We start from the raw sequence: 24,680 nt of genomic DNA, 5'->3' as shown, positions 1-24,680 counted from the left end.
CACCTTTAATCCCAGCACTTGGGAGGCAGAGGCAGGTGGATTTCTGAGTTCGAGGCCAGCCTGGTCTAGATAGTGAGTTCCAGGACAGCCAGGGCTACACAGAGAAACCCTTTCTCAAAAAAACCAAAAAATAAAAAAATTAAAAAAAAAAGAGGGAGAGAGAAATAGAGGTCTGTTTTTACTACAGGCATGAAATTAATTTATAAAAGTAAGTTTTATTTATTTATCATCTTAATACAGGATCCTGAGAGGACAAGACAGGTATATCAAGCGTCATTGGAATTAATTCCTCACAAAAAGGTACACTTGCTGGATCAAAATCCTGTTTTATTACTTATAAAATTATATGTATCAATTGAATTTTCAAGTGAATGGCACTATGAAAATATTAAACAAGAAATAGAGTCTTTGCCTGAGGAAACACCCTAGTTCATAGAACAGTCTGTGTAATGACAAGTCAGTAATGGAGGTACCAGTGTAGAAATCCAGAGGAGTATGGGTAATTCAGAGAGACAGACTGGAAGGAAGAAGATTGAACACGTACTGGAGATTCCAAGTGGCTCTTTTGGTAACTGAGAGTGTGCTTGTGTGGTTGAACAGGGCTTCTTTGTAGATGTTAAAATGCTACCTCTCGCATTTCCCAGAAGGAGAGACAAGAAGCCCTGCTTTGGAAGTGCTGAGCTGGGTTCTTAGAAATAGGATATTTACCAACTTATAAGCAGCCCACAAAACATTCAAAGCAGAGGCTGCCATGCGATGGCGTATGTAGCAGTGTCTGTCTAGGTCATCCTATGTGTGTTTATATAATTTTTATTTATGGGAGGAGAACTGTGCACGTGCCATAGAAGACAGCTTTGGGGACTTGGTTCTGTCCACCATGTGGGTCCCGGAGATTAAATACAAGGGTCATGCTTGACAGCTGGCACCATCATTCACTGAGCCCTTTCACCATCCTCCTGGTATATTTTTAACTGTTGAAAATACCATCTTTGCTTAAAACAAACAGTATGCATCCTCCATTTACCAGTAGCCTTTGGTTAATTTAATTTTAAATGTACCTCTTAAACCAGATCTTTTTGTGCTTGTTTTGTAGTTCACATTTGCCAAAATGTGGTTATATTATGCACAGTTTGAAATAAGACAGAAAAATCTGCCATTTGCCAGAAGAGCTTTGGTAAGTAAAGAAAGGATTAGTATGTTTCATTAAGTTTTATGAGGCAGTTAAGATCTTCATACTTGCCAGGCAGTGGTGGCACATGCCTTTAATCCCAGCACTTGGAAGGCAGAGGCAGGTGGATTTCTGAATTTGAGGTCAGCCTGGTCTACAGAGTGAGTTCCAGGACAGCCAGGGTTACACTGAGAAACCCTGTCTTGAAAAAACAAAAAAGCCAAAATAGATCTTCATACTTACAATTTGTATTGGTTCCTACTGAAAAGAAGCAACAAAGCAGGGTGTAGTGGCATACACCATTAAGGCCAGCTTTGCCTGGACTACTTAGTAAGACCTTGTCTCAAAAAAAGAAAAGAAAAAGAATTCAGGAGGAGGAGGGGAGCAACAGAAATGATATATATACACACAAATACATACACACACACACACACACACACACAGACCATGCTGTGCTTTGAGTATAAGCGACTGCTGAGTACTTATTCTAAGTGGGACATAAATGTAGTCCCCTTCTATACCCCCACAAGGGCCAGGAGCCACTGAAGAAAAGGTAGAAGAAAGTAAGAACAGGATGATAGGGAGGAGTGTTGGGAAGTATGTTCTGGACATGGTGTGACTGTAACTCAAATTCATAGCAGTATCAGTGGCCTGCAGGAAACTGGCAGGAGATCAAGCCATCCTGCAAGAATTGGACAGGGCTGCTGAGCCTCTACCTCCAGCAGGGGGCTATTGACAGCCGGTGACAGCTGGGAAGGAAGCAGTCATTTTCTTCAGGGCTGTAGTTGCTGATGGACTGCTGGTGTTCATACAGGCAAAACTACCTGTACTCAGGGTGACATGAAGGTGGGCAGTACATGTTACAGGAGAGTGCGAGAGGAATTGGGGGTGAATATGGTCAAGGTATATTGTATATGTGTGTGAACTTGTCAAGGGATACAAAGATAGCACTTAAGCTGGTGGTGGTGCTGGCATTCAATCCCTGTGCTTGAGAGGCACAGGCAGGACAAGTCTCTGAGTTCAAGATCAGCCTGGTCTACAGAATGAGTTCCTAGAGAACCAGAGCTACATAGAGAAACCCTGTCTTCAAAACAAAACCAAAAACAAACAAAAAAATGTGGGAAATGTCTATACCTACCAGTTACTAGATCTATCCCTAGATTAATAGTCTGGAATTAGTAGTCTGAGTACACCTTCCTCATAATTTGTCAAAAATGTCTCAGGATAAATTACTATGTATACATAATTGTCCTTCAGATAAATTATTTGCTTCCTGTGGGTAGTAGTAAGTCAGGCTTGATTACCTTTTATTTAAAGGTTTATATGGTTGACATCTCTATTTTTAGGGGATCCTGGAGAGGTATAAAATCCAGTAGTTGTGTAATTCTGCGGTATTGTCTGTAGCTGACGAGGCCCCCAGTGTCAGTTGAGTGCCTGATGAGTGCGCAGACTATGTACTCGACTCCAGCTTCTAGGACAGATTCCCAAGGACTAAGATTGAACCATGAGGATAACAGTGCTCTTGGCCCTTTTATTCTCCAGGGAACTTCCATAGGCAAATGTCCAAAGAACAAGTTATTCAAAGGTTACATAGAACTGGAACTGCAGCTTCGAGAATTTGACAGATGCAGGAAGCTTTATGAAAAGTTTTTGGAATTTGGACCTGAAAATTGTACATCGTGGATTAAGTTTGCAGAATTAGAGACAATCCTTGGTGATATTGAGAGAGCTCGGGCAATTTATGAATTAGCCATCAGCCAGCCACGCTTGGATATGCCAGAGGTGAGATCCCAAGTTGAATATATTTTATTCCTTCTCAAGTATTCCCCCTTAGCTAACCACCTAAACAAAGTATAAAATGGTCCAACGATTATACTATAGTCTTTTCCACTCTGATTAGGACTCTGCTGTTTGTTGAATAAGAAAGTGCACAGGGGAGTGTCAGCAGCAATCCCCACATAGCTAACAGGGAAGGAGGGGTAAAGGAGACTAAGAGGACAAGCCTGGGTAAGGAACTAGCCTAGGCCTCACATCTGGAACAAAGGAAAGGGGGTGGAGACCACACATCTCTGCCCACAGGGTAGTTTTGCCTGGAACTTGACTTGGCTGTGTCTTCAGTAGTTAAGCCACAGGTAGCACTGAAACTTTGCTAGGATTGACTGAAGTCTCACAGAAGCCACAGGACTGTCCTAGCCTCCAGTCAATCTTGTACTAACGTGACTGCATTAGAGCAGAGACAACCACATAGTGGCTCGCACACATCTATAATGTGATATGTTGCCCTCTTCTGGCATGCAGGTGGACATGCAGATAGAGCACGTGTATACATAAAATAAATAAATCAATGTTTTTAGCTCAATACCAATTTGGTATGGGGTAAAAACGTACAGTGGCTAATCTGGCCGGTTTTCTTCCTAAAAGTTAACTGCATGGGCAGCATCATGAAAGTACCTGGAATTCTTGTACTTGGAATTCAAGTTTTAGTTGTATTAAGCATTTAAAAAGAAAATGTAAACCTGAATCCAAAGCCTTTTCCCTAAAATTCTAGTTACATTTTGGCAAGCTTCTGAATGCTAGTATTGCCACCTACATGCAGTCTAATTGTTGAGTGCAAGTCTTTGTTCCTGGATATAGGTTAGGATGGCTGAACTATATGGGCATGTGGCTTTCCTAGTGCTGAGACTGACCCATTATTTTTCTTAGGTTCTTTGGAAATCATATATTGATTTTGAGATTGAGCAGGAAGAAACTGAGAGAACACGAAACCTTTATCGACAGTTGCTTCAGCGAACACAGCATGTCAAGGTATCCTGTACTTTTTCAATAATCTCTCATTTTATTTGTACAGCAGTTTTGATGTTTGTAGACAAACTATTTTAAATGACTTTCTTGTTCTTAGAATCTGTTGTTCCCAGAGGACTTACAAATATTAAGCTTATACCTACCAGATCATTGTTTATGTTGTCATGAATCTCTTGATATCACAGGGTTAACAAACACAAGTTAAATTTTTTCTATACTTTTAAAACTATGTCAGACAACTAGAAGCAGAAGACTACCTCCCTACTGACACTGAAGCATAGGTTCAATGTATCAATCTGTGGTATATTACCAGTGGATACATCATAAACTAGAGAAACTAACTTTATGACCATTATGTTTCTTTCTTCTGGGTGACATGGTTAATTTTTCATTTTTTTTTTTTTTTTTTTTTTTAAGGTTTGGATCAGTTTTGCTCAATTTGAGTTATCTTCTGGGAAAGAAGGAAGTGTGGCTAAATGCAGACAGATTTATGAAGAAGCTAACAAAACCATGAGAAACTGTGAAGAAAAAGAAGAGAGGCTTATGTTGCTGGAGTCCTGGAGAAGTTTTGAAGATGAATTTGGAACAGTATCAGACAAGGAGAGAGTAGACAAACTCATGCCAGAAAAGGTCAAGAAGAGAAGAAAGGTCCAGGCCGACGATGGGGTAAGGGCTCAGTACTGGGGTTTGTTCCTCCCATGTCAAAGGAGCAGAAACGCTTCTGATCTTGAAATCTGTGCTTTGAAGCAGTATTTGAACATTCATAAAAGCAGATGTAGACAGCCTGGATAAGGAGCCCCTTGTAGTCTGGCTACTAGGAAAACAACCAGGGTTGGAAAAATGGGAGGGATAGGACAGGGGGCAAAGACTCCTGAGTGAAGGTGGAGTCTAAGAGCTATATGAAGCCTGCTATTTGTTGAATAGGGGTGGCGTGGGGTAGGGGAGCTTCACCTTTTGGAGAGAAACCAATCCTGAAGCTTTGTAGGGTAGAGAAAATTTGGTGGGAATTATTGAAGTGTTTACATATGATTAGAGTGCTGGCATCTCATAAGGGTGGACTTGAGAGACAGGGTGAAGATCTAGTGGATTGTTTTTTGTTTTTTTGGTTTTTCGAGACAGGGTTTCTCTGTGTAGCCCCGGCTGTCCTAGAACTCACTCTGTAGACCAGGCTGGCCTCAAAATCAGAAATCCACCTGCCTCTGCCTCCCAAGTACTGGGATTAAAGGCATGCGCCACCACTGCCTGGCTCTAGTGGATGTTTTTTAAAAAAAGCCTGGCAACGGAGGGGTGGGACACAGGAGCTGAGGAGAGCCTCCATTTTAAGATAGTATTTAGAAATAATAGCCACGCCCAATTGGAACTGAGAAGAGCTAGAAGTCCAAATAGTACACAGCTATGTGGCGTCTGCTACTAAATATTAAGTAAAAACTCAAATTTTAAAAAAAATTATTTTGAATATTTTGTATGCATGGGTATATGGGTATCACGTACATACTTGGTGCCCTCAGAGGTCAGAAAGTGATATTCAATCCCTTAGAACTGAAGCTACTAGATGGTTGGGAGCCACCATGCAGGTGCCAGAAACCTAACATGGGTCCTCTGTAAGAGCAACAAGGGCTCTCAACAGCTGAGCCACCTCTCTAGCCCCTAAAGCACAATGTTTTAAAAGTGTGAATGCATGGCTGCAAGTTGGGTTGAGGCACTAAATGTCTGATTGCCTGTGGAGCCACTGTGCTTAGATGTTTAGGTTCCTTCCACTTGGTCCTTCATTCTCAGAGAGCTAGTGTAGTGCTGCAGTAATCTCATCTGAGCGGCAGCTTACTCAACTCATTTAGGCTCAGTCCTTTGTTCCTTCCACAGCAGGATCTGATGTTGCTTTGTACAGTAACCATAGCTGAATTTAGACTGCAGGTTTCCCAGACAGTCTTGTGAATGAAGCATGCTCCAGCTATGTGTGTGCTCATCTTTTAATTAATGTACTTATTTCTACAGTCTGATGCCGGATGGGAGGAATACTATGACTACATCTTTCCAGAGGATGCTGCCAACCAGCCCAACCTCAAGCTTCTGGCGATGGCCAAGCTTTGGAAGAAACAGCAACAGGAGAGAGAAGCTGCTGAACAGGATCCAGATAAAGACATTGATGAGAGTGAATCTTCATCCTTTTAAATGTTGTAATTGCTTTTTATACACTAACAGTTTAGAACTTTGACTTCTGGGTGTTTTTATGTATTTACCCAGTAAGGAGTTGTTTGACATCTTTGGATTATTTTTTTAAAAATGCACTTGGGTTTAACTCTGGGTGAGAAACTGCAAGTAAAGGAATTTTTTTGTAAGTTTTGTTACTTGAGTCCAAGCATTTCTAGCATTTGCTCCTTTTGTCTTTACTGGATGGAATTCATGTGCTTAGCATATACTTCAGGTGAAACTGCAGACTTAACTCAGTGTTCAAGGTCCAATCTCTATGAATAAGCACAGGTTTATCATGACGGTTGTACTGGCTGGTTGTACATGCATCTGAAACTTTTAGCTTTCATTGTCTCTTTAAAACCACAAAACTTGAGTCTGGTTCTAACAACTCGTGATGGCTGTACATTTTAGTCGATTTTCAGTTTTCTCAAACAAGCAGTAGTATGGTAGCACCTCATTTTGATGATTCCATTAGAAAAGGAGTATGCTGATGTCAATCTTGTTCCAATACCACACCTTCCTCTGCCCCCACCGCCTTTCCTAGCATCAAGTGTCTACTTCTCATAGAATTAAATAGACTTGGGCTAGTGTAATCTCATATCTGAACTGATTTGTAGTGACTGTATTTTTTGACCCCAAGTCTGTCAGTAACATTTTAGTTTGGCTTCAATTTTTCTCTCAAGCTAGCAGAGTTTTGTAGTAGCTTGTTTAGAAAACAATGGCCTGCATACATGGATGCTGAGGCACAGTGTCCTAAGTTCAGTTGGGAAGTCTTATATTTATTATGTTAATGTCTTTGTTAAGTATGATTCATCATAGTACTACTGCCAGTCCCAAGCTTTATAAATTCTGCAGTTATAGCTGTCTGGAGCCTGTGCATCTCCCAGCATGCCTTAGAATGTGTGAACTCTTAACAACCGATGTTTAACAGTTATCATTAAACAGCAGGAGTCCAATAGACCCACAGTGTGTATACTCAGTGAAGGCACTGGAAGTAGCATAGTAAAATACTTGGTGCTCTGCTCACATTGTAAAATAGCATTTGCCTACTCTGGGGGGCATGGTTTTACTTATCCTGTAATTCACGGCCCTTGTTTTCTTTTATCACTCAATGCCTAGAACTGTTCTTTCAAGACTGGTTTCTACCTATAAGAACAATAGTAAGCCAGGCAGTGGTGGCGCACACCTTTAATCCTACCTAGCACTTGGGAGGCAGAGGCAGGAGGGTTTCTGAGTTCGAGGCCAGCCTGGTCTACAGAGTAAGTTCCAGGATAGCCCAGGCTATACAGAGAAACCCTGTCTCGAAAAATGAAAAAAAAAATTTTTTTGTAAAAGTTACAAGAAAACAGTACTACTAGGTAAGCGATAGATCTTTTCAGCCACCAGACCAGTAAAAGGTTCATGTGTTAGCCTGAGTCTGCATTGAGTCAGGAAGAATCTGCCACTGGATGTCCTTTGAGTTAGTGCAGATTCAAGATGGAGATGAAAGCAGTTCAGAATGCTAGTTCCATAACTAAGTCATGTTCCTAGAGCAGTTCTCTGCATGTTGCTCGTGCACATGAAGACAAAAATTAGTGACTTTGCTCTTAAGAGTGCACTCCTAACAAGCACAGGCAGGTTTGACAGAGTTGAAGGAAACGCCATTCCTCTATGAGAGAACAAAGAATTCATTATCTCCAACCTTAACATCTCAAAATAAGACCTTCCTAAAGTGAAAGCTTTTAAATCAAGTGCTATGGTACATACATGTTTGTAGTCCCAACTACCACTTAAGGGCCAAATAGAGGATTACTGGGAGGCTGAGTTCAAGGCCAGTCTAGGAATGTAGCAAGATCTTATCTCAAAGAAAAAAAATGAATGCCAACATACATACATTTTAATGGTCATTTTATGTGGGCCTTTTTTGATTACTTCTTCACTGCCTGATTATCTTTATCTTTATGATTTTTTTGGACTTAAATTTTGTTTCCCCTTAAAGTCAAAAGCTCAAAAGGTTTGAGCAGTGTTAAAAGAGAAAATCTGAGACCAACAGTAGGAACTATGAAAGAAGGGAGCTCATGTATGTCAGACAGGGATGATTTCGGATGTGCATTTGAAAATGTTTTATATATAAAAAAGTCAAAACAAGAGAGGCACCATATCCTAAACAATGATCCCTCCATAATTTTGATTAAAAGACAAAACTTCCAGAAAACATTCATAGTCAACAATGTGTTTTACTATACATCTCAGATTTATACATTTCATATATGCTTTTAAAGCTTCAATTAACAGATCAATACAAAATAAAATATATATATATTTATATATGTGCAGCAGTGGTTCTCAGGCACAGGATTTAGGAGGAGGAAGAGGGAGACTCTCCTTGGCATGAACTGTCAACCATGATAGTGGAACATGTCCTTCTGACTTAGCTGCCTTGATTCAGTTTTACTATGGCAAACAGTTGGAACGTGTATGCTATTGCTCATTGGAAGGATGAGATTTGAAGTTTAGAGCCTGCATTTTTGGAAGTCTTTAAGACTTAAATGCTGACTTTCCTCCTAATAGAGCTCCAAGATCATCCTATGAAAATAGTATGTCCACAAACTGTCTGGAACACCTGCCTAAGAACCACTGCCTATGGTTATTCAATGTCTTCAGGCCTCACGGGATGAGGTAATGGTATGATGGATTTCTTCTCAGTGTCCCTGGAAAGTGCTTTCCTCATATCTGTTAAGAAGCAAAGATTAATAGCAAACTTTTTTAAATCAAAATTGAGTGAATGGGTTAAGTTCCCATCAGATTTTGTGTCCTTCCCTGCAATCCTAGGTGGTATATGTATATTTACAAGACTGCCACTGTAATTATGCCAATTACTACCACATCCCACCTAGGAGCCAACTAATATAAATGTCCTTTCTTAGTAAAAGAGCACATCTATACCATGAAATGTAATTTATAGAAATTAATCACTGGCTAGTTAGTCTACGCTAACTATTCCAAAATTCATAAATGTAATTCTTTTGAATTTATTAAAAGGAATATTTAGGCTTGTGGGGGGAAATAACTATTTTGACTATCTCTTGGAGTACCTGCCACAGTAGGAAGCTTACCATAGGCATCCTCATCAGGCTCCCCGTTGCTGGCTGAGTAGTACTCTATGACTGTCCTGTAGACACTGTAACCCAACTGCTTGTACATGTTGACGGCAACTTGATTGGATACTCTTACGAAGAGATCAACAAAAAATCCACCTTTTCTTTAAAAAAAAAAGAAAAGAAAAAAGGAAGAAAAGGAAATGTTATAACTGTAAGAACTCTAGGCAATCTGGTCTATAATCCTAGGACTTGGGACTGAAGGGGGAGAACTGTGGATTCAAGGCTGGCCTGTGCTACAAACATAAGGGGCTCAAGGCCAGGCTTGGCTACAAAATGGCATAAAAAGAATCCTTGGTTTTTGACTACTGAGGATTGCAGTAGACATCTTTATTTTTCCCCCGTTTTTCGAGACAGGGTTTCTCCGTGTAGCCCTGGCTGTCCTGGAACTCACTCTGTAGACCAGGCTGGCCTCGAACTCAGAAATCCGCCTGCCTCTGCCTCCCAAATGCTGGGATTAAAGGCGTCACCACCACTGCCCAGCTTAAGTAGACATCTTTTATAACCAGTTTACTATTTAGAGTAACCATTTCATAATACAGAAAAAGGACCTAAGTATAGCTGCTATAGGATCCTTTCTTTTGGTCAGTAATACCTCCTCCTTTCAAAGGTCTTCACATTGTCATTGTGTGTCTAGGCTATTATCTCCTTGTTTACTGCCTACTAAGATTTCATTTTTGGTTGTGAGCTTTATATAAGCATAATCAGTTTGGGGACTGCTTTGTAAGTAACCTCAGTCAGTACTGAGCCTTGAGCTATTATTCTCTTTACTTTGTTTAGCCTTTCATTGTATGAATATACAACTTGCTCATGGTCCTCTGGAAACATTAACAGTTCTATTGTAAAGGATGCTACTATGAATACTTCCTTGAGCATCTTATGATACAGTACCCATTTAGGGATCCCATTGCTGTATCATGGGTATGTATATATACACTGTCAGCTTGATTAAATTCTAACCTGTTTATTCCAAGTCCACTCCTAGTGTATAAGACTCAGTATCTTAATGTGACGTTAATATACATTGCTAATTACTAATGGGAGGTTTTTGTCTACTGACCATTTAGATGTCTGTTTCTGAATGGCTCTTAATGACCCTTCAATTTTTTCCCCCAGTGGCTACCATGTATGTGCTGGATATTCTGCAATGTTTGAGTATTCTGTTAGCATCTACTGTGTAACTTTAGGTTGGTTACCTCTGGGTGAGCAAAGCTACTCCGATTTTACTAAGTGGAGCAAGAGTCTTCCCTGTATGGTTAGCACTGTTTACAGCCTGCTTAAAAAGGTCTCTACACTGAGGTCATGGGAGACTTTCCATATTATACTCTGTTTGTTGCTTTTCCGTGTCCAGGTTTTAAATAAATTTGGAGTTTGTATGTAGTAAATTAGCAACCAGGGAACCATTTTGCCCATCCACTTGTCCCACCATCTTTACTAAAAACTCTACCTTTCCACCCTGATATCCAGTGCAGCCTCAGGTACGCCAAGACTTTAGACACATTCGTTATGTTCTAATCTTCTGCTCTCTCTATGCTGCCCATTGTTGAATATTTAGTCATTTTTGTTGCTGGCTCTTCTTCCCTTGTATTCTATATAACAACTCCTTCAAAAAACCTGAATAGGATTCTGGGTATGATTACATTTGCTCTAAGGTCAGTCACAAAACTTACAGTATTTCCCTTTACCATCTGTCGATCACTTTAATGTCTCCCCACAAAGTTTTATAAACGTTGAGTACTCTCAGGAGGTTTTGCTTAGACTTTTCTCAAGCATATAATGCTTTTGATACCAATTTCAATACTTTTTTCTGATCTTATTGTTCTCACTTAGTTCTGGGAACTTGTGTTTCTATCTGTGACAGCAGTTTGCTGCCTCCCAATCCTCTTCCCTTGTTTCTTACATGCCTTTGCTGTGTAAATTTCAAGAACATTATGAAGAGAGGCCGAGTGCGCATCTCTGGTTGCCATGGAACACTCTACAGGGCTTTGCTGCTTCCCTCGCTTCTGCTCACTGCTTCCCTCGCTTCTGTTCGCTAGACTGCTACAAATATGCTGTACCTAATGAGTAATAGTTGTTCTTCTGTCAAACACCCTGGCTCCTGGTGTATCTTAATTCTTTTGACTCACCAAAGTTATTTACCAACAGTTTATTTCTGCAACTTGTGCGCTCTGGTGACAGTTCCTCAAATCTTCCTTCCTTACATCATCTAGGATGCCTCAGCCTAAAGACTGTATAAAACTGACCTTACTTATTAACGTGGATAGCCCAGACTGGCCTCAGATCCACAGCACTCCTGAATGCTAGGACTGCAGGTGTGAGCTGCCACACTTTGACTGCAAGTCTGACATAACTCTTATATCAGGAGATTTTTCAGTAAAGATGGTAGGACAAGTCAATTGGCAAAATGTTTCCCTGGTTGCTACTTTACTACATACAAAAAAAAGTCCAGCCGAACAATGGTGGCGCATGCCTTTAGTCCCAGCACTTGGGAGGCAGAAGCAGGCGGATTTCTGAGTTCAAGGCCAGCCTGCTCTACAGAGTGAGTTCCAGGACAGCCAGGGATACACAGAGAAACCTAAAGTCCAGCTACTACTAAGGCAGGGTAGACTTACAAACTTCCTTTTTTGCATCACCCTCACACTAAGAATGTCTTTAAAACTGTGTTGATTTGTTAAAACCTATGCAACAGATTCTATGTGGTTGCAAAGTATTTACTCTCTGCCCTGGAAAAGCTTTGCTGATTTCTGTTCTGTACCCCTAGTTGATTTCTACTTGATAGTTCTTACAAAGAAGCATGTTCAGCTCTGATTAACAATTTGTCTAGTTTCCAGGGTATATAACATTGTTATATTTTGAATAGATTCAGTTTTTAGAAATCTTTGTGAATGCACATGTCTCCATGACATGCCGTGGTGCATGTGTGGAGGTCAAAGGACAGCTGTGGGCCTTTGTCTTCCTGCCTTGCTTGTTCTCCACTATGAAGATGCAGCTATCTGGCTCATGGACTTTTAGGGATTGTCTCTATCCTCCATCTTGCCTTAGCAACTGAGCAGAGGTGTGTTGCCAAGTCCAGCTTCTTACTGAGTTCTGAGGATCAAAGTAGGGCCTCACACTTGCATCAAGCCATCTATTAGTATGCAGTGGCCTCTTACAATGGTAGTAAGTATCCAACTATAATGGATTATTAGCAGTATGAGAAATCAACTTTTTGTCTATAATTTGCAAAATAATTTAATATTTTTAATATTTTCTTTATTTTCAATCTTTATAACCTTCTATAGTTCCTATAAACAGAATATGTACCTATTTTTCTTTATGGCACTGCTGGGGCTAGAACCCAGGGTCTTGTACTTGACTACTTAGACCATGTCTATATTTTCACTATAGTCATTATTCATTTATAGCTACTTAACATTCTCCTTATTTTTTATCCTGTAACAAAATTACATTCTTGCTTTACTGTACATCTAAAAAAGACATGAACATAATGTATATCTGTGTACACACATAAAACAATGAAAGCTTGGAAACTGGAGGGAGAAAAGGTTAGTAATTACCTAAATAGACATAACACTAATTATGTCTAACGTTATAGGTTGTTAGAACCCATTTCTCATCTGCCTGTCTGTCACACAGTGTTATTAATAAATGTGTGTACATCTGCCTTCTTAAACTTTCCTTCCTTCTTATATTCAGACCAGAGAGAACAAATAGGTTTTTGGGGGATGAGGGGTCGGGGGACTTGTTCTGTTTTTTTGTTTTTCTATGATTTTGAGACAGGGTATCTGTGTGTACTCCTGGTTGTCCTGCAACTGGCTCTGTAGAAGAGGGTGTCCTCCTCACGACCATCCGTAACGAGATCCGATGCCCTCTTCTGGAGTGTCTGACGACAGCTACAGTGTACTTATATATAATAAATAAAAATACATATGGATGTGATGTGCCTTGAGAAGAACCTTAAAAAAGAGGCTACCCGCCAGACGGTGGTGGCGTACACCTTTAATCCCAGCACTTGGGAGGCGGAGGCAGGCAGATTCTGAGTTCAAGGCCAGCCTGGTCTACAGAGTGAGTTCCAGGACAGCCAGGACTATACAAAGAAACCCTGTCTCGAAAAACCAAAAAAAGAAAAAAAAAAAAAGAGGCTACCCTCAAACTCAAGAATCTGCCTGTCTCAGCCTCCTGAGTGCTAGAATTAAAGGCATGCACCACAGCCAGGTTTCAAGGAGAACTTTAAAAACCTCACAAGGACTTTTTTTGTTAAAACTATTTCCTTGTGGGACGATGTGGTGCTACTCACCTTTGACCTCAGCACTCAGGATGCAGAGGCAGCCAGATCTCTTGAGTTTGAGGCCAGCCTGGTCTACAGAGAGAGACAGCCAAAGCTGTTAACACAGAAAAACCCTGTCTCTAAAAACCATTAGAAATAAAAAAAGAGCTGGGTGGTGGTGGCACATACCTTTAATCCCAGCACTTGGGAGGCAGAGACAGGTGGATTTCTGAGTTCAAGGCCAGCCTGCTCTAAAGAGTGAGTTCCAGGACAGCAAGGGCTACACAGAGAAACCCTGTCTCGAAAAACAAATAAAAATAAAAACAGGAAACAAGGTTCAGTTTTTTTTGTTTTGTTTAGTTTTTTGAATGGGCTGGTATGTGTGACTTGGCTCAGAGCATTTATGACTAGTTACTTCTTTTAAAATTGCCTTTATTAAAATCCAATAATCCTGTGGAAACAAAACCTCTAGGTCAATTAACTATCCCCTTTCAGACTATTTTTTTAGGCAGCAACTTAACAAATGCTGTACATAGGAATTTGTGTCCTTTTTAGAAAATGGGAGAAGCCTTCTCTTATATAATAACTGTGATTCTTTTTTTCATTCTTTTCTAAATCTTTCACTGTGAGTAAGGTATAACAGATCTCTTTAAAAGCCATATTACTGGCACTTACTAAGTGCCCCAAGAGGGGCATGGGACGTTTAATTTTGTTTAAAAAACACAATACCTGGCATTCACTATGTAGACCAGTATGGCTTTGAACTCCAGAGATCTGTCTGCCTCTGACTCTTGCCTCTGTAGGGATGGGATTAAAGGCATGAACCACCATACTTACTTATCCCTGGCCACAGGCTATTTTATATGTTCAGAAAAAACATCAAAGCTCTTTTGATGACAGAATTTTTATGAAATGGGCTTCTTACACTTGCTATGATTAACTAGTATTTACATGCAAACCAATGGAAATGGGTTATGTTCCATTTGTTTCAGGTTTAAAAAAGCATTTGTTCAGTACTCACAGTGTACTTATCCCTCAGTAGTAGATGGCATATCTTTATTTCTATTTTTCTATAGATGGCTACTAGCTGTTAAAATAGAAACAAACTTAAAACTGAACTACTTTGGGGGCTGGAGAGATGGCTCAGTGGTCAAGAGCACCAACTGCTCTTCCAAAGGTCCTGAGTTCAAGTCTCAGCAACCACAGTCATTATGGATGGCTCACAGTCATCCATAATGAGATCTGATGCCCTCTTCTGGAGTGTCTGAAGGCAGCTACAGTGTACTTACATATAATAAATAAATAAATCTAAAAAAAAAACAAAAAAAAAAAACTGAACTACTTTGGGCCTAGAAACATCTTGCCATGGTGCCAAGAACACCAAAGACCTTCCTTGAAAAGTTGGTCTTTAGAACAACAATATGAACTTAAGTAGTACCCTCAGAGCTCCCAGGGTCTCAACCACCAACCAAGGACTGCACGTGGAGGGATCTGATTGTGCTGGCAGCACGTGTATAGTAGAGGATTGCAAATTCGATCATCAGTAGGAGGAGAGGACCTTGGCCCTGTGAAGGTTCTGTGCCCCAGTGTAGGGGAATGCCAGGGCCAAAAAGTGGGAGAGGGTGGGGTGGCAGGCATGGGGAGGGGGAAGGCAACAGGGGTTTATTTTTGTTGTTTTTGTTTGTTTCTTTGTTTTTGAGGGGAAACTGGGAAAGGAGAAATTTACATGTAAATAAAATATCTAATAAAAAAAGGTTAAAAATAAAAATAAAAAAAAAGGAAAGGAAAAGTTGGTCTTTGAGTCCAACTGTTAGCTCAGCTGTCTATGAACACAAACAGTGCATGAATTTTTCTCAATAGCAAAAGAGCAGAGTGGTACTACTATGAATTTGGCAGAATTGTAGGAACTACTACAAGCTGAAAATGAAATTCCTGTAAGTCTAAAGCCATGACACTTCTTCACACTCATAAGAAGAAAAAAAGCCCTTCAGATATTCAACAGCCAAAGAAGAAACAGAGTTCAAAAATCACGTGTATTTGAAAAACAGGTTCTCACCTTTCTGAAATTTCCTCTAATAACTCCATAAGTTTAGCAGCCAAGCCAAGACGGCGGAATTCAGGGGCGACAGACAGAGCCGTGACATGTCCGTGCCACTCTTCCCTAGCTACTGAGCCTTCTGCTTTGCCCATAACTGCCAACAGAAAATGGCATCAGTAATTAAAACACTAGTTTGCACAAAAATTCAGTTAGTCTGCCATTCGTTTCTTTTAAAATAAAAATGTACCAAAGTTTTAAACTACTATCATCAAGCTAATGATTATCATTTTGATTTGAAACTCCATTTGCAAATGATATTCTATTCCTACATCTAAAGTCAGACTAAAATATTTTTAAATGATAAACCAAGAACAAAGACTAGGATACTTTTTGTTCAAATAAGATACATTTGAAATAGATTTAGTTGTTTTTTCAAATAGCTACATTTAAAATTACCTTTACAATGTATATATGATTGCAGCAATTCATAGCTTAAGAGTCTGTTAGCAATTGGTTAAATGGATATGCCTTAATCACTGCCTTATATACAAAGTAACCATACAGAAATCTAACACAGAATGTTCCACAAAGACTACAATCATTTCTGTTAGGTTCACTGCTGTATCTCTTGGCCTAGTGCAAGGCTGGGCACAGAAGAGATGTGGTAAACTGTTAGTTATTGCTCTGAAAATAAAATTCCTCCTTTCATGATTTACATCAAATTCTAGAGTAAAGCAGACTGAAACCTGTATTAAAATCTTTACTCACCCAAAAAAGTACTAGTGGTACTATACTTACTATAACCCATTAGTTCTCCGCCAGGGGCCTCAGCAACGATGAAATACTCTGGCCAGTGCGCAAGGTACTGTAAGTAAAAAGGAATCCCATACTAAAGCTGTTAAGGAATATGAGACATAATAAAGAGCAAAAGCAAGTATGATGGTAAATGCCTTTAATCCCAGCACTTAGGAGGCAGAGGTAGGCACCAGGATCTCTCTGAGTTTGAGGCCAGCCTGGTCTATCTCGTGAGTCCTAGAACAGCCAGGGCTATGTAGAAAGACAAAACAAAACTACCATCAGGCTAAGGTGGTGGTATGGTGGGTAAAGTGCTGTCAGCTGAGGACTGGAGCTCAGGTACGTATTCTTCACATAAACGCTGAATGGGCCTGGCTGCCTGCTTGTAATCCCAGCACTTGGGGGAAGCTGTAAAGTGGAGAGTGATTAGGAAAGCAGCTGAGTTGACCTGTAGCTTCGGTATCCACCCTTCACACCCACATGCAGAGACTGTCACTTTATCCTCCACTTAGTCCACTAACTTCTCTGTACCATGAAATGGAATATTTATATCAGCACTAGTTTTTAATAAAATTGCCTGGACATCTCTCTAGATGTAGAATGCATATGGTCCCATCTAGTAGAAAGGAGAACCTCGTACAATCTGCCTCCACACTGATCAGACTGTACCTATGGTTATGTGTGCCACTTATCATCTGAAATTACCATCTACCCCGCCAGAAGGAGCATCTGTAGTTCATGCCACACTGGGACACAAGGCGAGGCCCTCTTACTCAGAAAGGAAGAATAAATGAATGGTTTCTCTTCAACACTGGCGTGTCCTTACTGTTATGATTCACTACCATGTTTGTTTTACCTTATGTCAGCTTTCTGGTGCAATTATATAAAAAGACACTATTAATTCATTTTCTATTTAAAAGTTCCCAGGACACCCTCTCATCACTGTTGAAACTCCTCTGAAGGGCAGCCACTTCTTCCAGAACTCAGTGCGGCACGCCAGCTGGTCTTCCTGCCATCCAGCAACTGACACTACTACCGTGAGCTCACCTCCCCTCAATATCACCACTCCCAACATAAACACTAGGCCTTATATAGTCAAAGTATAGGTTAACTTGTAATCTACTATTTCCCCAAAGGGAAAATCTCTGTGATATGAAATTCTTCAAAATCTTACATATTCCTGTAAGTGCTCCGAGGGCTTTTTGGTTTTTCTATTCCATGGTTTCTGATGTAGCCTCTTGATGCTTGTACTTGTTAATGGTGTTCCTTTGCATGAGGACACAACTTAAAATACCTCATCCTTCTGCCAGGAAACATTTAGGTCATTACTAATTTCTAAAGTATGTCTAGATCCTTTTATGTCCTTAATGAAGACAGCTTAATTTATCATTTCCTTATTGGTGAATGTGAATGACTTTTTAATAAAATTCTCTTAAAATAACTTTTTTGTTTTATTTTGTTTTTTTCGAAACAGGGTTTCTCTGTCTAGCCCTGGCTGTCCTAGAACTCACTCTTGTAGACCAGGCTGGCCTCGAACTCAGAAATCCACCTGCCTCTGCCTCCCAAGTGCTGGGATTAGAGGCGTGCACCACCACCACCACCCGGCTTAAAATAACTTTTATTAAGTCACTTAAAGGGGCAATAAGATGTGGTATTGGGGACCAATAGTCTATCATATCTACCCAAACTCAGAACTACAGACAATATGTAAATTAACCAACATGGCTATATCCTGGTTCAAATAATAATCTCAAAAAATGAGTGGTAAGCCAGGTTTGGTTAAGGCTTCTTATATTTACCAATCCCCAGAGTAAACTGCCTGTTGTTTTTTTTATTTTCAGCCTTCAGGAAATGGCATTACTTCTAACATGCTATTCAGAAAGACCATGCCAGATGACTATGGCACCAGCAGCTTCTAAGGTACCTTACTTAACCAGTGGCAGCACTGGGTTGTATCTTTTCAAAATTCTGAATAATCTGATATATTGAACTGGGTTCTCATATTTTAGTTTGCATGTCTTTTGACTGGTGAGACTGAACTAGCTCTTCATTAGCTTCTACCCTCTAGTAAGCTACCTATAATTCCCAGCAGTAGCCAGTGGAACATGGTTTAGAAATCTTATTTGTGTTGTAAGCCACTGATCTACTATTGCAGCACAATCAGGAATACCCTAACTTGACACATTTTTGCTCATTTTCTACTAAGATGATAGAAACTGTTATTAAAATCCTTTATTCCCCTCAGCAACAAGTAAGGAGGCAGCTCCTGGACAATGAGAAGGGCTGTGTGGTGCTTCTCAAAGCAATCACTTCCCCTCTGTTGACTGCACGCCAGGAAACACATATGAAGACGTGTTCTGGAAAACAAAGACCCAGGCTCTATTGAGCAGGGCTGCTGGAGACACCATGGAGCCACTTACCCTCTCTAGATCTGGTTCACAGCAGAGGGAGACAGGCCCTGACTACCTGTGCTGTTGCTGCTCTCTGTGTACAGCCAGGGTTACTGTGGGAAGATGAACAGCAGAGCTGCAGTGTAATTGAGTCATACAGTCTTTACCTTAACAGTTTGTGGGCAAGCCTAAGACCATCCCACTCAGCTTTGTAATTATTTTCAATGTCGCTTGTGCTGTTCAAAACCTATTCTTTAAAACATTTTTCAGAGCCAGGCAGGGTTGGCGCACACCTTTAATCCCAGCACTTGGGAGGCAGAGGCAGGTGGATTTCTGAGTTTGAGGCCTGAGCACAGTCTTCTGAGTGAGTTCCAGGACAGCCAGGGCTACACAGAGAAACCCTGCCTCAAAAAAACAAAAAAAAAACAAAAAAAAAAACAATTTTCAGAACTCATCTTTTTCTTCTGTTTCTCCAATTTTCTTCTTCATAAATAATCCTTAGTTTTACTTTTTTTTTTCTCAAAAAGGATACAGTTTCTGTAAGTGGATCCAAGTTACTGAAAGAAAGAAGAAATGGGAAGAGTGAGAATTCTTGAGCCCGACTTAAAAGATATGGGATGGGCATGGTGGTTCACACCTTTAATCCCAGCGCTCAGGAGACAGAGGAAAGCCAGCCCTGTCTACAAATAGCAAGTTCCAGGACAGCCAGGACTACAGAGAAACCCTGTCTCAAAAAACTGACCAAACAAAAAAATAAAACATGTTTCTTCTACATCTCAGAAACCAACCTGAAAGCCAAAGATGGTTTAAGTGACCCATGGCCACATGTGCACCAATAAAGAGATCTGTACTTTATCACTTTATCACTGAACTGCCTGTTTATAAACAGAATTATAGCTTACTCCATCCATAGCAGACACAAGGACCAGTTAGGTGTATATCTCATACGCACAGCCAATCCAACTAACCTGCTCTCCATTCCATCATCCCTGCCCCACTCTGGACCTTCCCCTACAATTTCCCCTTCTCAAAGTAGATGGGAGTAATCCCCGCCTCCACTTTTTTTCCTCATACAAATCCTCACAGACCGATCCCGTGTACTTGTTTTTTTTTGGTTTTTCGGGACAGGGTTTCTCTGTGTAGCCCTGGCTGTCCTGGAACTCACTCTGTAGAGCAGGCTGGCCTCAAACTCAGAAATCCACCTGCCTCTGCCTCCCAAGTGCTGGGATTAAAGGCGTACACCACTACTGCCCGGCTCCCATGTACTTTCAACTGAAGTTCACTTCCTTCCACACTGCTCCCTCCAGTCAACTAAGCCCTGGTGTTGTGGGGAACTACCCAACATGTCCCATCACACAAGCCCAAATTCAGCATTCTTGAAAACCATCTCCAACCATCTCTCTCCGTCACTTTCCTACTCAGTCTTTTCCCAGGCTCAAAACCAGCTGTTTTCTACTGTTTCCCTTTCTTGTCGATCTCTGAGACTGAAGGATGTCAGGTGGTCATACTACATTCCTCTAGTCCAGTAGTTCTCAACCCTTTAGGTTTTAAAACCTTATGGAAATACCTCTTATATCCTAAAAGACTGGAACTTTTATTGGACCTCACAACCAGAGTTAATGCACCCTGAAATCACTTAAGACTGGTAGCCTATGTCCTCAGCCTGTGTGCTTAACCTGCCTTTATGAGAACATTGTAACAACTTAACTTGCCTTGGATTTCCATGTATTAGAACTTAATACATAGCAGTAGCCTTAAGTTATATATTCGTCCATCCTCCTGACCCAGAACAATGCATGTGCATCACTTACAGAAAGCAGCAAACACAGAGGTTGAAAGCCGTCTTCTAAGATGAATATCCTTCATAAACACTGAATGCAGTGTTTGGATATTGGTTGACAGACAATGATGTGTGTGATGCTATTTGTTGTCTTGATCAGTTGGTGCCAGAGTCTGAATCCCTTGTAAAACTGTTCAGATTTCTGTAAAGTATCCCTTCTTTCCCCCCATGTGATGCTTTCTGGGCTGCTCAATGAACACAGAGCCCAACCCTTTGTGAGGGACAGAAACTGAACACAAATGCCGGGAAAATTCACAAGACAGCCTTTGAGCAGGCAGAAATGAAGACTCATGAGCAGTCAGAGGGCAGAGAAGGCAAAGGGAACATGAAGTAGAGAATTGAGTTCTGGACTTGCTTTTGCTAAAATGACAGCACGGGAACATGCTTTTCTTTCTTTCCTTAATGTGACACCAGTGCATTATTGGTAACTGGGAGTTTTGTGTTTATTCATGCAAAATCCCACTTTACACTTTAGACAAACAAACCTATTGTATTTACTTACTGAGTGTTGGTTGGTTTTGGTCAACATAAACCTAGACATCTGGGAAGAGGCAATCTTGATTGAGGAAGAGCCTCCGTAAGGCCTCCTATGGCCTGTAGGCCATAGGAGTCATTTTCTTGATCAATGGATGGTTGATGTGGGACACTGCCAACCCTGGGTAGGCAGCCCTTGGGTGTATAAGAAAGCACGAGCAACCCAGGGGAAGAAGCCATTAACAGCACTCTTCCCATGTTCTGCTTCACTTACTGCCTCCATGTTCCTGCCCTGGCTTCCCTCAGCAGACTCTGACCCAGAGTATTCTGACCAGTGTTTTATCATAGCAATAGAAACCTAAAGATCTACAGGCTATATAAATATTTTCAATTTTAATTTACTATTTAAAAATAATTACATGTTAACATGAATAATTTTACCAAGAAATAGTAATGTTTAAAAAAAAAAACAGGTCTGGAGAGATGGCTCAGCAGGTAAGAGCACCGACTGCTCTTCCAAAGGTACTGAGTTCAAATCCCAGCAACCACATGGTGGTTTACAACCACCCATAATGAGATCTGACGCCTTCTTCTGGTGCGTCTGAAGGCAGCTACAGTGTACTTATGTATAATAATGAATAAATCTTTGGGCCTGAATGAGTGGGGTCAACTGGAGAGAGCAGAGGTCCTAAAAGTCAATTCCCAAAAACCAGATGAAGGCTCACAACTATCTGTACAGCTACAGTATGTACTCATATATATAAACTAAATAAATCTTTAAAAAAACAAAACAAAACCTAGTGACAGTGGATTGTAGTTTTTCAGTGTCAAATTTAAACAAAAACCACTGACTTCTCTAGTTTTCAAGATACTTACTATTCAGAGATTGCACATCTGCAAAACCTAGGTAGGCCAAACAACTGGTCTTAGTGCTGTGAGAGACATCAGGAGCCAATCCTGAGGGCCTGTGGGTGCTGTGGCTCTGCCCTGTAGAGATCCCAACCCTCTACATGTTTGGCTCACCTCAACCGTCCAACTCTCTCTGTCCTTCCTCTATCTCCTTACACACATGAAAATGCAAAAAAAAAAAAAAAAATGTGTAAGAAGAAACCAGCCCAAGGCCTCTAGCAGACCCCTCTCTTCTCTCCAGAGGACACTTCTCTTACAATTCTTTCTCTCCTGTATTTGTACCTTCCACTTCTGCCTCTCCCGAAGGGAGTATACATATACAGCACACGCTTAGCCATCAGCACCTCATGATAGTGCCCTCCTGCCTGGAGTCCTCTTGTTTGCTAGCTTCTGGATCCCACCCCAGTTTTCCTCCCACCATGGTCTGGCCTTTTAGTTTCATTTACTCTAGCACCTAACCTGGTGACTCACTGTTTCCTAACATGGCCTACTAACGTGTGAAAGTGGGCTCCTTCACTGGCATTAACAAGAGGAAGCGTTACCAAGCCAGGTGAGCTTAAACCTAATGTTTAGTGTTCATGTGTATTTTCCTTCTACTTTATCTATTTACATATTAATGGTTTTTCGAGACAGGGTTTCTCTGTGTAGCCCTGGCTGTCCTGGAACTCACTCTGTAGACCAGGCTGGCCTTGAACTCAGAAATCTGCCTGCCTCTCCCTCCCAAGTGCTGGGATTAAAGGAATGCTTCACCACTGCCCGGCTACCTGTCCATTTCTTAAGTTCAGGCACTCACTGTATCATTTACACAGCATCTCCCATTACCATTCTAGGTCATTGCCAAGGCCTCAGTGGCTTACCTGCCTACTTTATTGCCTCTAATCAATCACTAGGTCAGAATTCACGTTGAAGAATTTTTTAGACACCACGTGCCTGTACCTTTACAGGACTCCCTCCCATTATTATTCCCTACAACAGTATTGGAAGTACTTATAAAACTGTACATTATACTATATAAGTAATCTTTTGATTTACAGTGCATGGAAGTGTTTGGGTTATAAAGGGGTTGCACATCACTGAATTTTGGTATATCCTAGAATTAATCTCCTGTGGATACCAAAGGACCTCACACTTGTGATCTTCCAACCTCAGCCTGAGTGCCAGGTTCAAACTTTTTCACTTATTTAATGGGTATGGGTTTTTTCTATGTCTGTACACTACATGCATGCCTGGTGCTCACTGAAGCCAGAAAAGGACATCAGCTTCTCTGGAACTGGTATTACAGTCAAGTGTGAGCCTCCATGTGTAGTGAACCCCTGTCCTCTGGAAGAGCCATCAGTGCTTTTAAGAACTGAACCATCTCTCTCCAGCTCCATGGGGACAAGTTTTTAACAACCACCAGAGCCATTCTCCACCGACTCCACGTCAGGGTTCTCTGTGGGCAAACACTTCCTTTACCCAGAAACTGAGGACATCAGCACATGACAGAATATGTGAAGATTAAAGGGCATATTATTACAGGAGCGTCTGCCACAAGTATTAAATGCGGAGAGGATTCAACACAAGCTGGACCTAACAGAAATCTCACAGGATCGGATCTGAACCAATTAACATGATAATTAAACCTGGCTTCACCTGAAGCAAAGGCCTACCCTTGCTTCACACTCCCATTTTACTGCAGCCTTAACCCCAAACCCCAGAATTTCCTCCTCCGACAGATTTCCTTCATCAAGGTTCATCTCCTCCTTGAAATGTCCATAGTCATCTCATCCCAGAGTTTCTTCCCTTTTGCTACCTGAACCATCCGGTCCCTACTTCTCACTATCCTATGTCAAGCAAATAATCGAGGTAATGTGTCTACAGGAGTTCACGGTGAAATGCCTAGCATTTTAAAGGTCTTAATTTTCCAAACTAATTTTTTTTTTCTTTTAAAAAAGCGAAAAGAGGAGAACAGCAAATCACGGCTCTTTTAAACTTGGGCTGAAAAGAAACCACACAGCCCCGGGGATTCCTGAGTACAGTAGATTCCCTAACCAAAAAAAAAGAAAAAATGTAGTCTAGCTGGGTGTGGTGGGGCATGCCTTTAATCTCAGCACTAGGAAGACAGGAAGAGGTATCTGTGAGGTTTAGGCCAGTCTGGTCTACAGAGTGAGTTCCTGGAGCCCAGGGATACAAAGTGAGACCCTGTCTTTTTTTAAGGGGAAAAAATAAGGGTAGTATACTTTGGGCGCTCCGCTACTGTAACTACCAAGCACAAACCACAACTTGCTGAGAGGGCCGGGAGCATCGCAAGGTTACTTCACTGGGATACAATTTAACCAGGACCGCGCTCCTTCCCGGCCCACCCTCCGCAGTGAGCCCGCCTCAGGGAGCCGGCGCGGGGTGTCCAGCCCCGCTCCTCATCACCCCGGCGCACCCGGAGCGCCGCTCCTCGGCCAAGGTCACCGGCCAGCGCGCCCGCGCAGCGTCCACCCGGCCCACGGCCCCGCGAGGCTGACCCCGTCCCGCGCTGCGAAGGCAGAGGCTGGCCGTGCCTCACTCACATGTTGTTGAAGCGGAACAGGTCGTCGCAGGTGAAGGCCCGGAGCGTGGTCATTGCGCCGCCGCCAGCCTCCAACCCGCTCAGCGCGACCCCGCGCCCGCACTACCGGAAGTACTCGCGCCCGCGGCCGC

The 24,680-nt window shown here is 41.5% G+C and overlaps 2 protein-coding genes across 2 annotated transcripts in view; one reads left to right on the top strand and one right to left on the bottom strand.

Moving 5' to 3' along the window:
• Window positions 1-12,961, top strand: part of Crnkl1 (crooked neck pre-mRNA splicing factor 1) — a 23,246-nt gene extending 10,285 nt beyond the window's left edge. The window contains exons 9-14 of the mRNA XM_031372137.1: window positions 241-300; window positions 1,094-1,174; window positions 2,711-2,950; window positions 3,872-3,973; window positions 4,388-4,636; window positions 5,963-12,961. Coding sequence (XP_031227997.1) covers window positions 241-300; window positions 1,094-1,174; window positions 2,711-2,950; window positions 3,872-3,973; window positions 4,388-4,636; window positions 5,963-6,139 — 909 coding nt within the window. The 3' untranslated portion in view covers window positions 6,140-12,961. The remainder of the gene's footprint in view (window positions 1-240; window positions 301-1,093; window positions 1,175-2,710; window positions 2,951-3,871; window positions 3,974-4,387; window positions 4,637-5,962) is intronic.
• On the bottom strand, window positions 8,357-24,680 carry Naa20 (N(alpha)-acetyltransferase 20, NatB catalytic subunit). Its single transcript, XM_031372138.1, has 6 exons — window positions 24,551-24,680; window positions 19,320-19,344; window positions 16,401-16,491; window positions 15,621-15,756; window positions 9,256-9,401; window positions 8,357-8,872 (listed from the first exon to the last, which is right to left on the bottom strand). The coding sequence occupies exons 1-6, from the start codon at window positions 24,601-24,603 to the stop codon at window positions 8,787-8,789; spliced, it is 537 nt and encodes a 178-aa protein (XP_031227998.1). The 5' UTR covers window positions 24,604-24,680; the 3' UTR covers window positions 8,357-8,786.

Source organism: Mastomys coucha, unplaced genomic scaffold, assembly GCF_008632895.1.
Source record: "Mastomys coucha isolate ucsf_1 unplaced genomic scaffold, UCSF_Mcou_1 pScaffold15, whole genome shotgun sequence".
NCBI lineage: Eukaryota > Metazoa > Chordata > Mammalia > Rodentia > Muridae > Mastomys > Mastomys coucha.
Note: the sequence above shows the minus strand (reverse complement) of the source record. Positions and strands in the feature narration are given on the sequence as shown.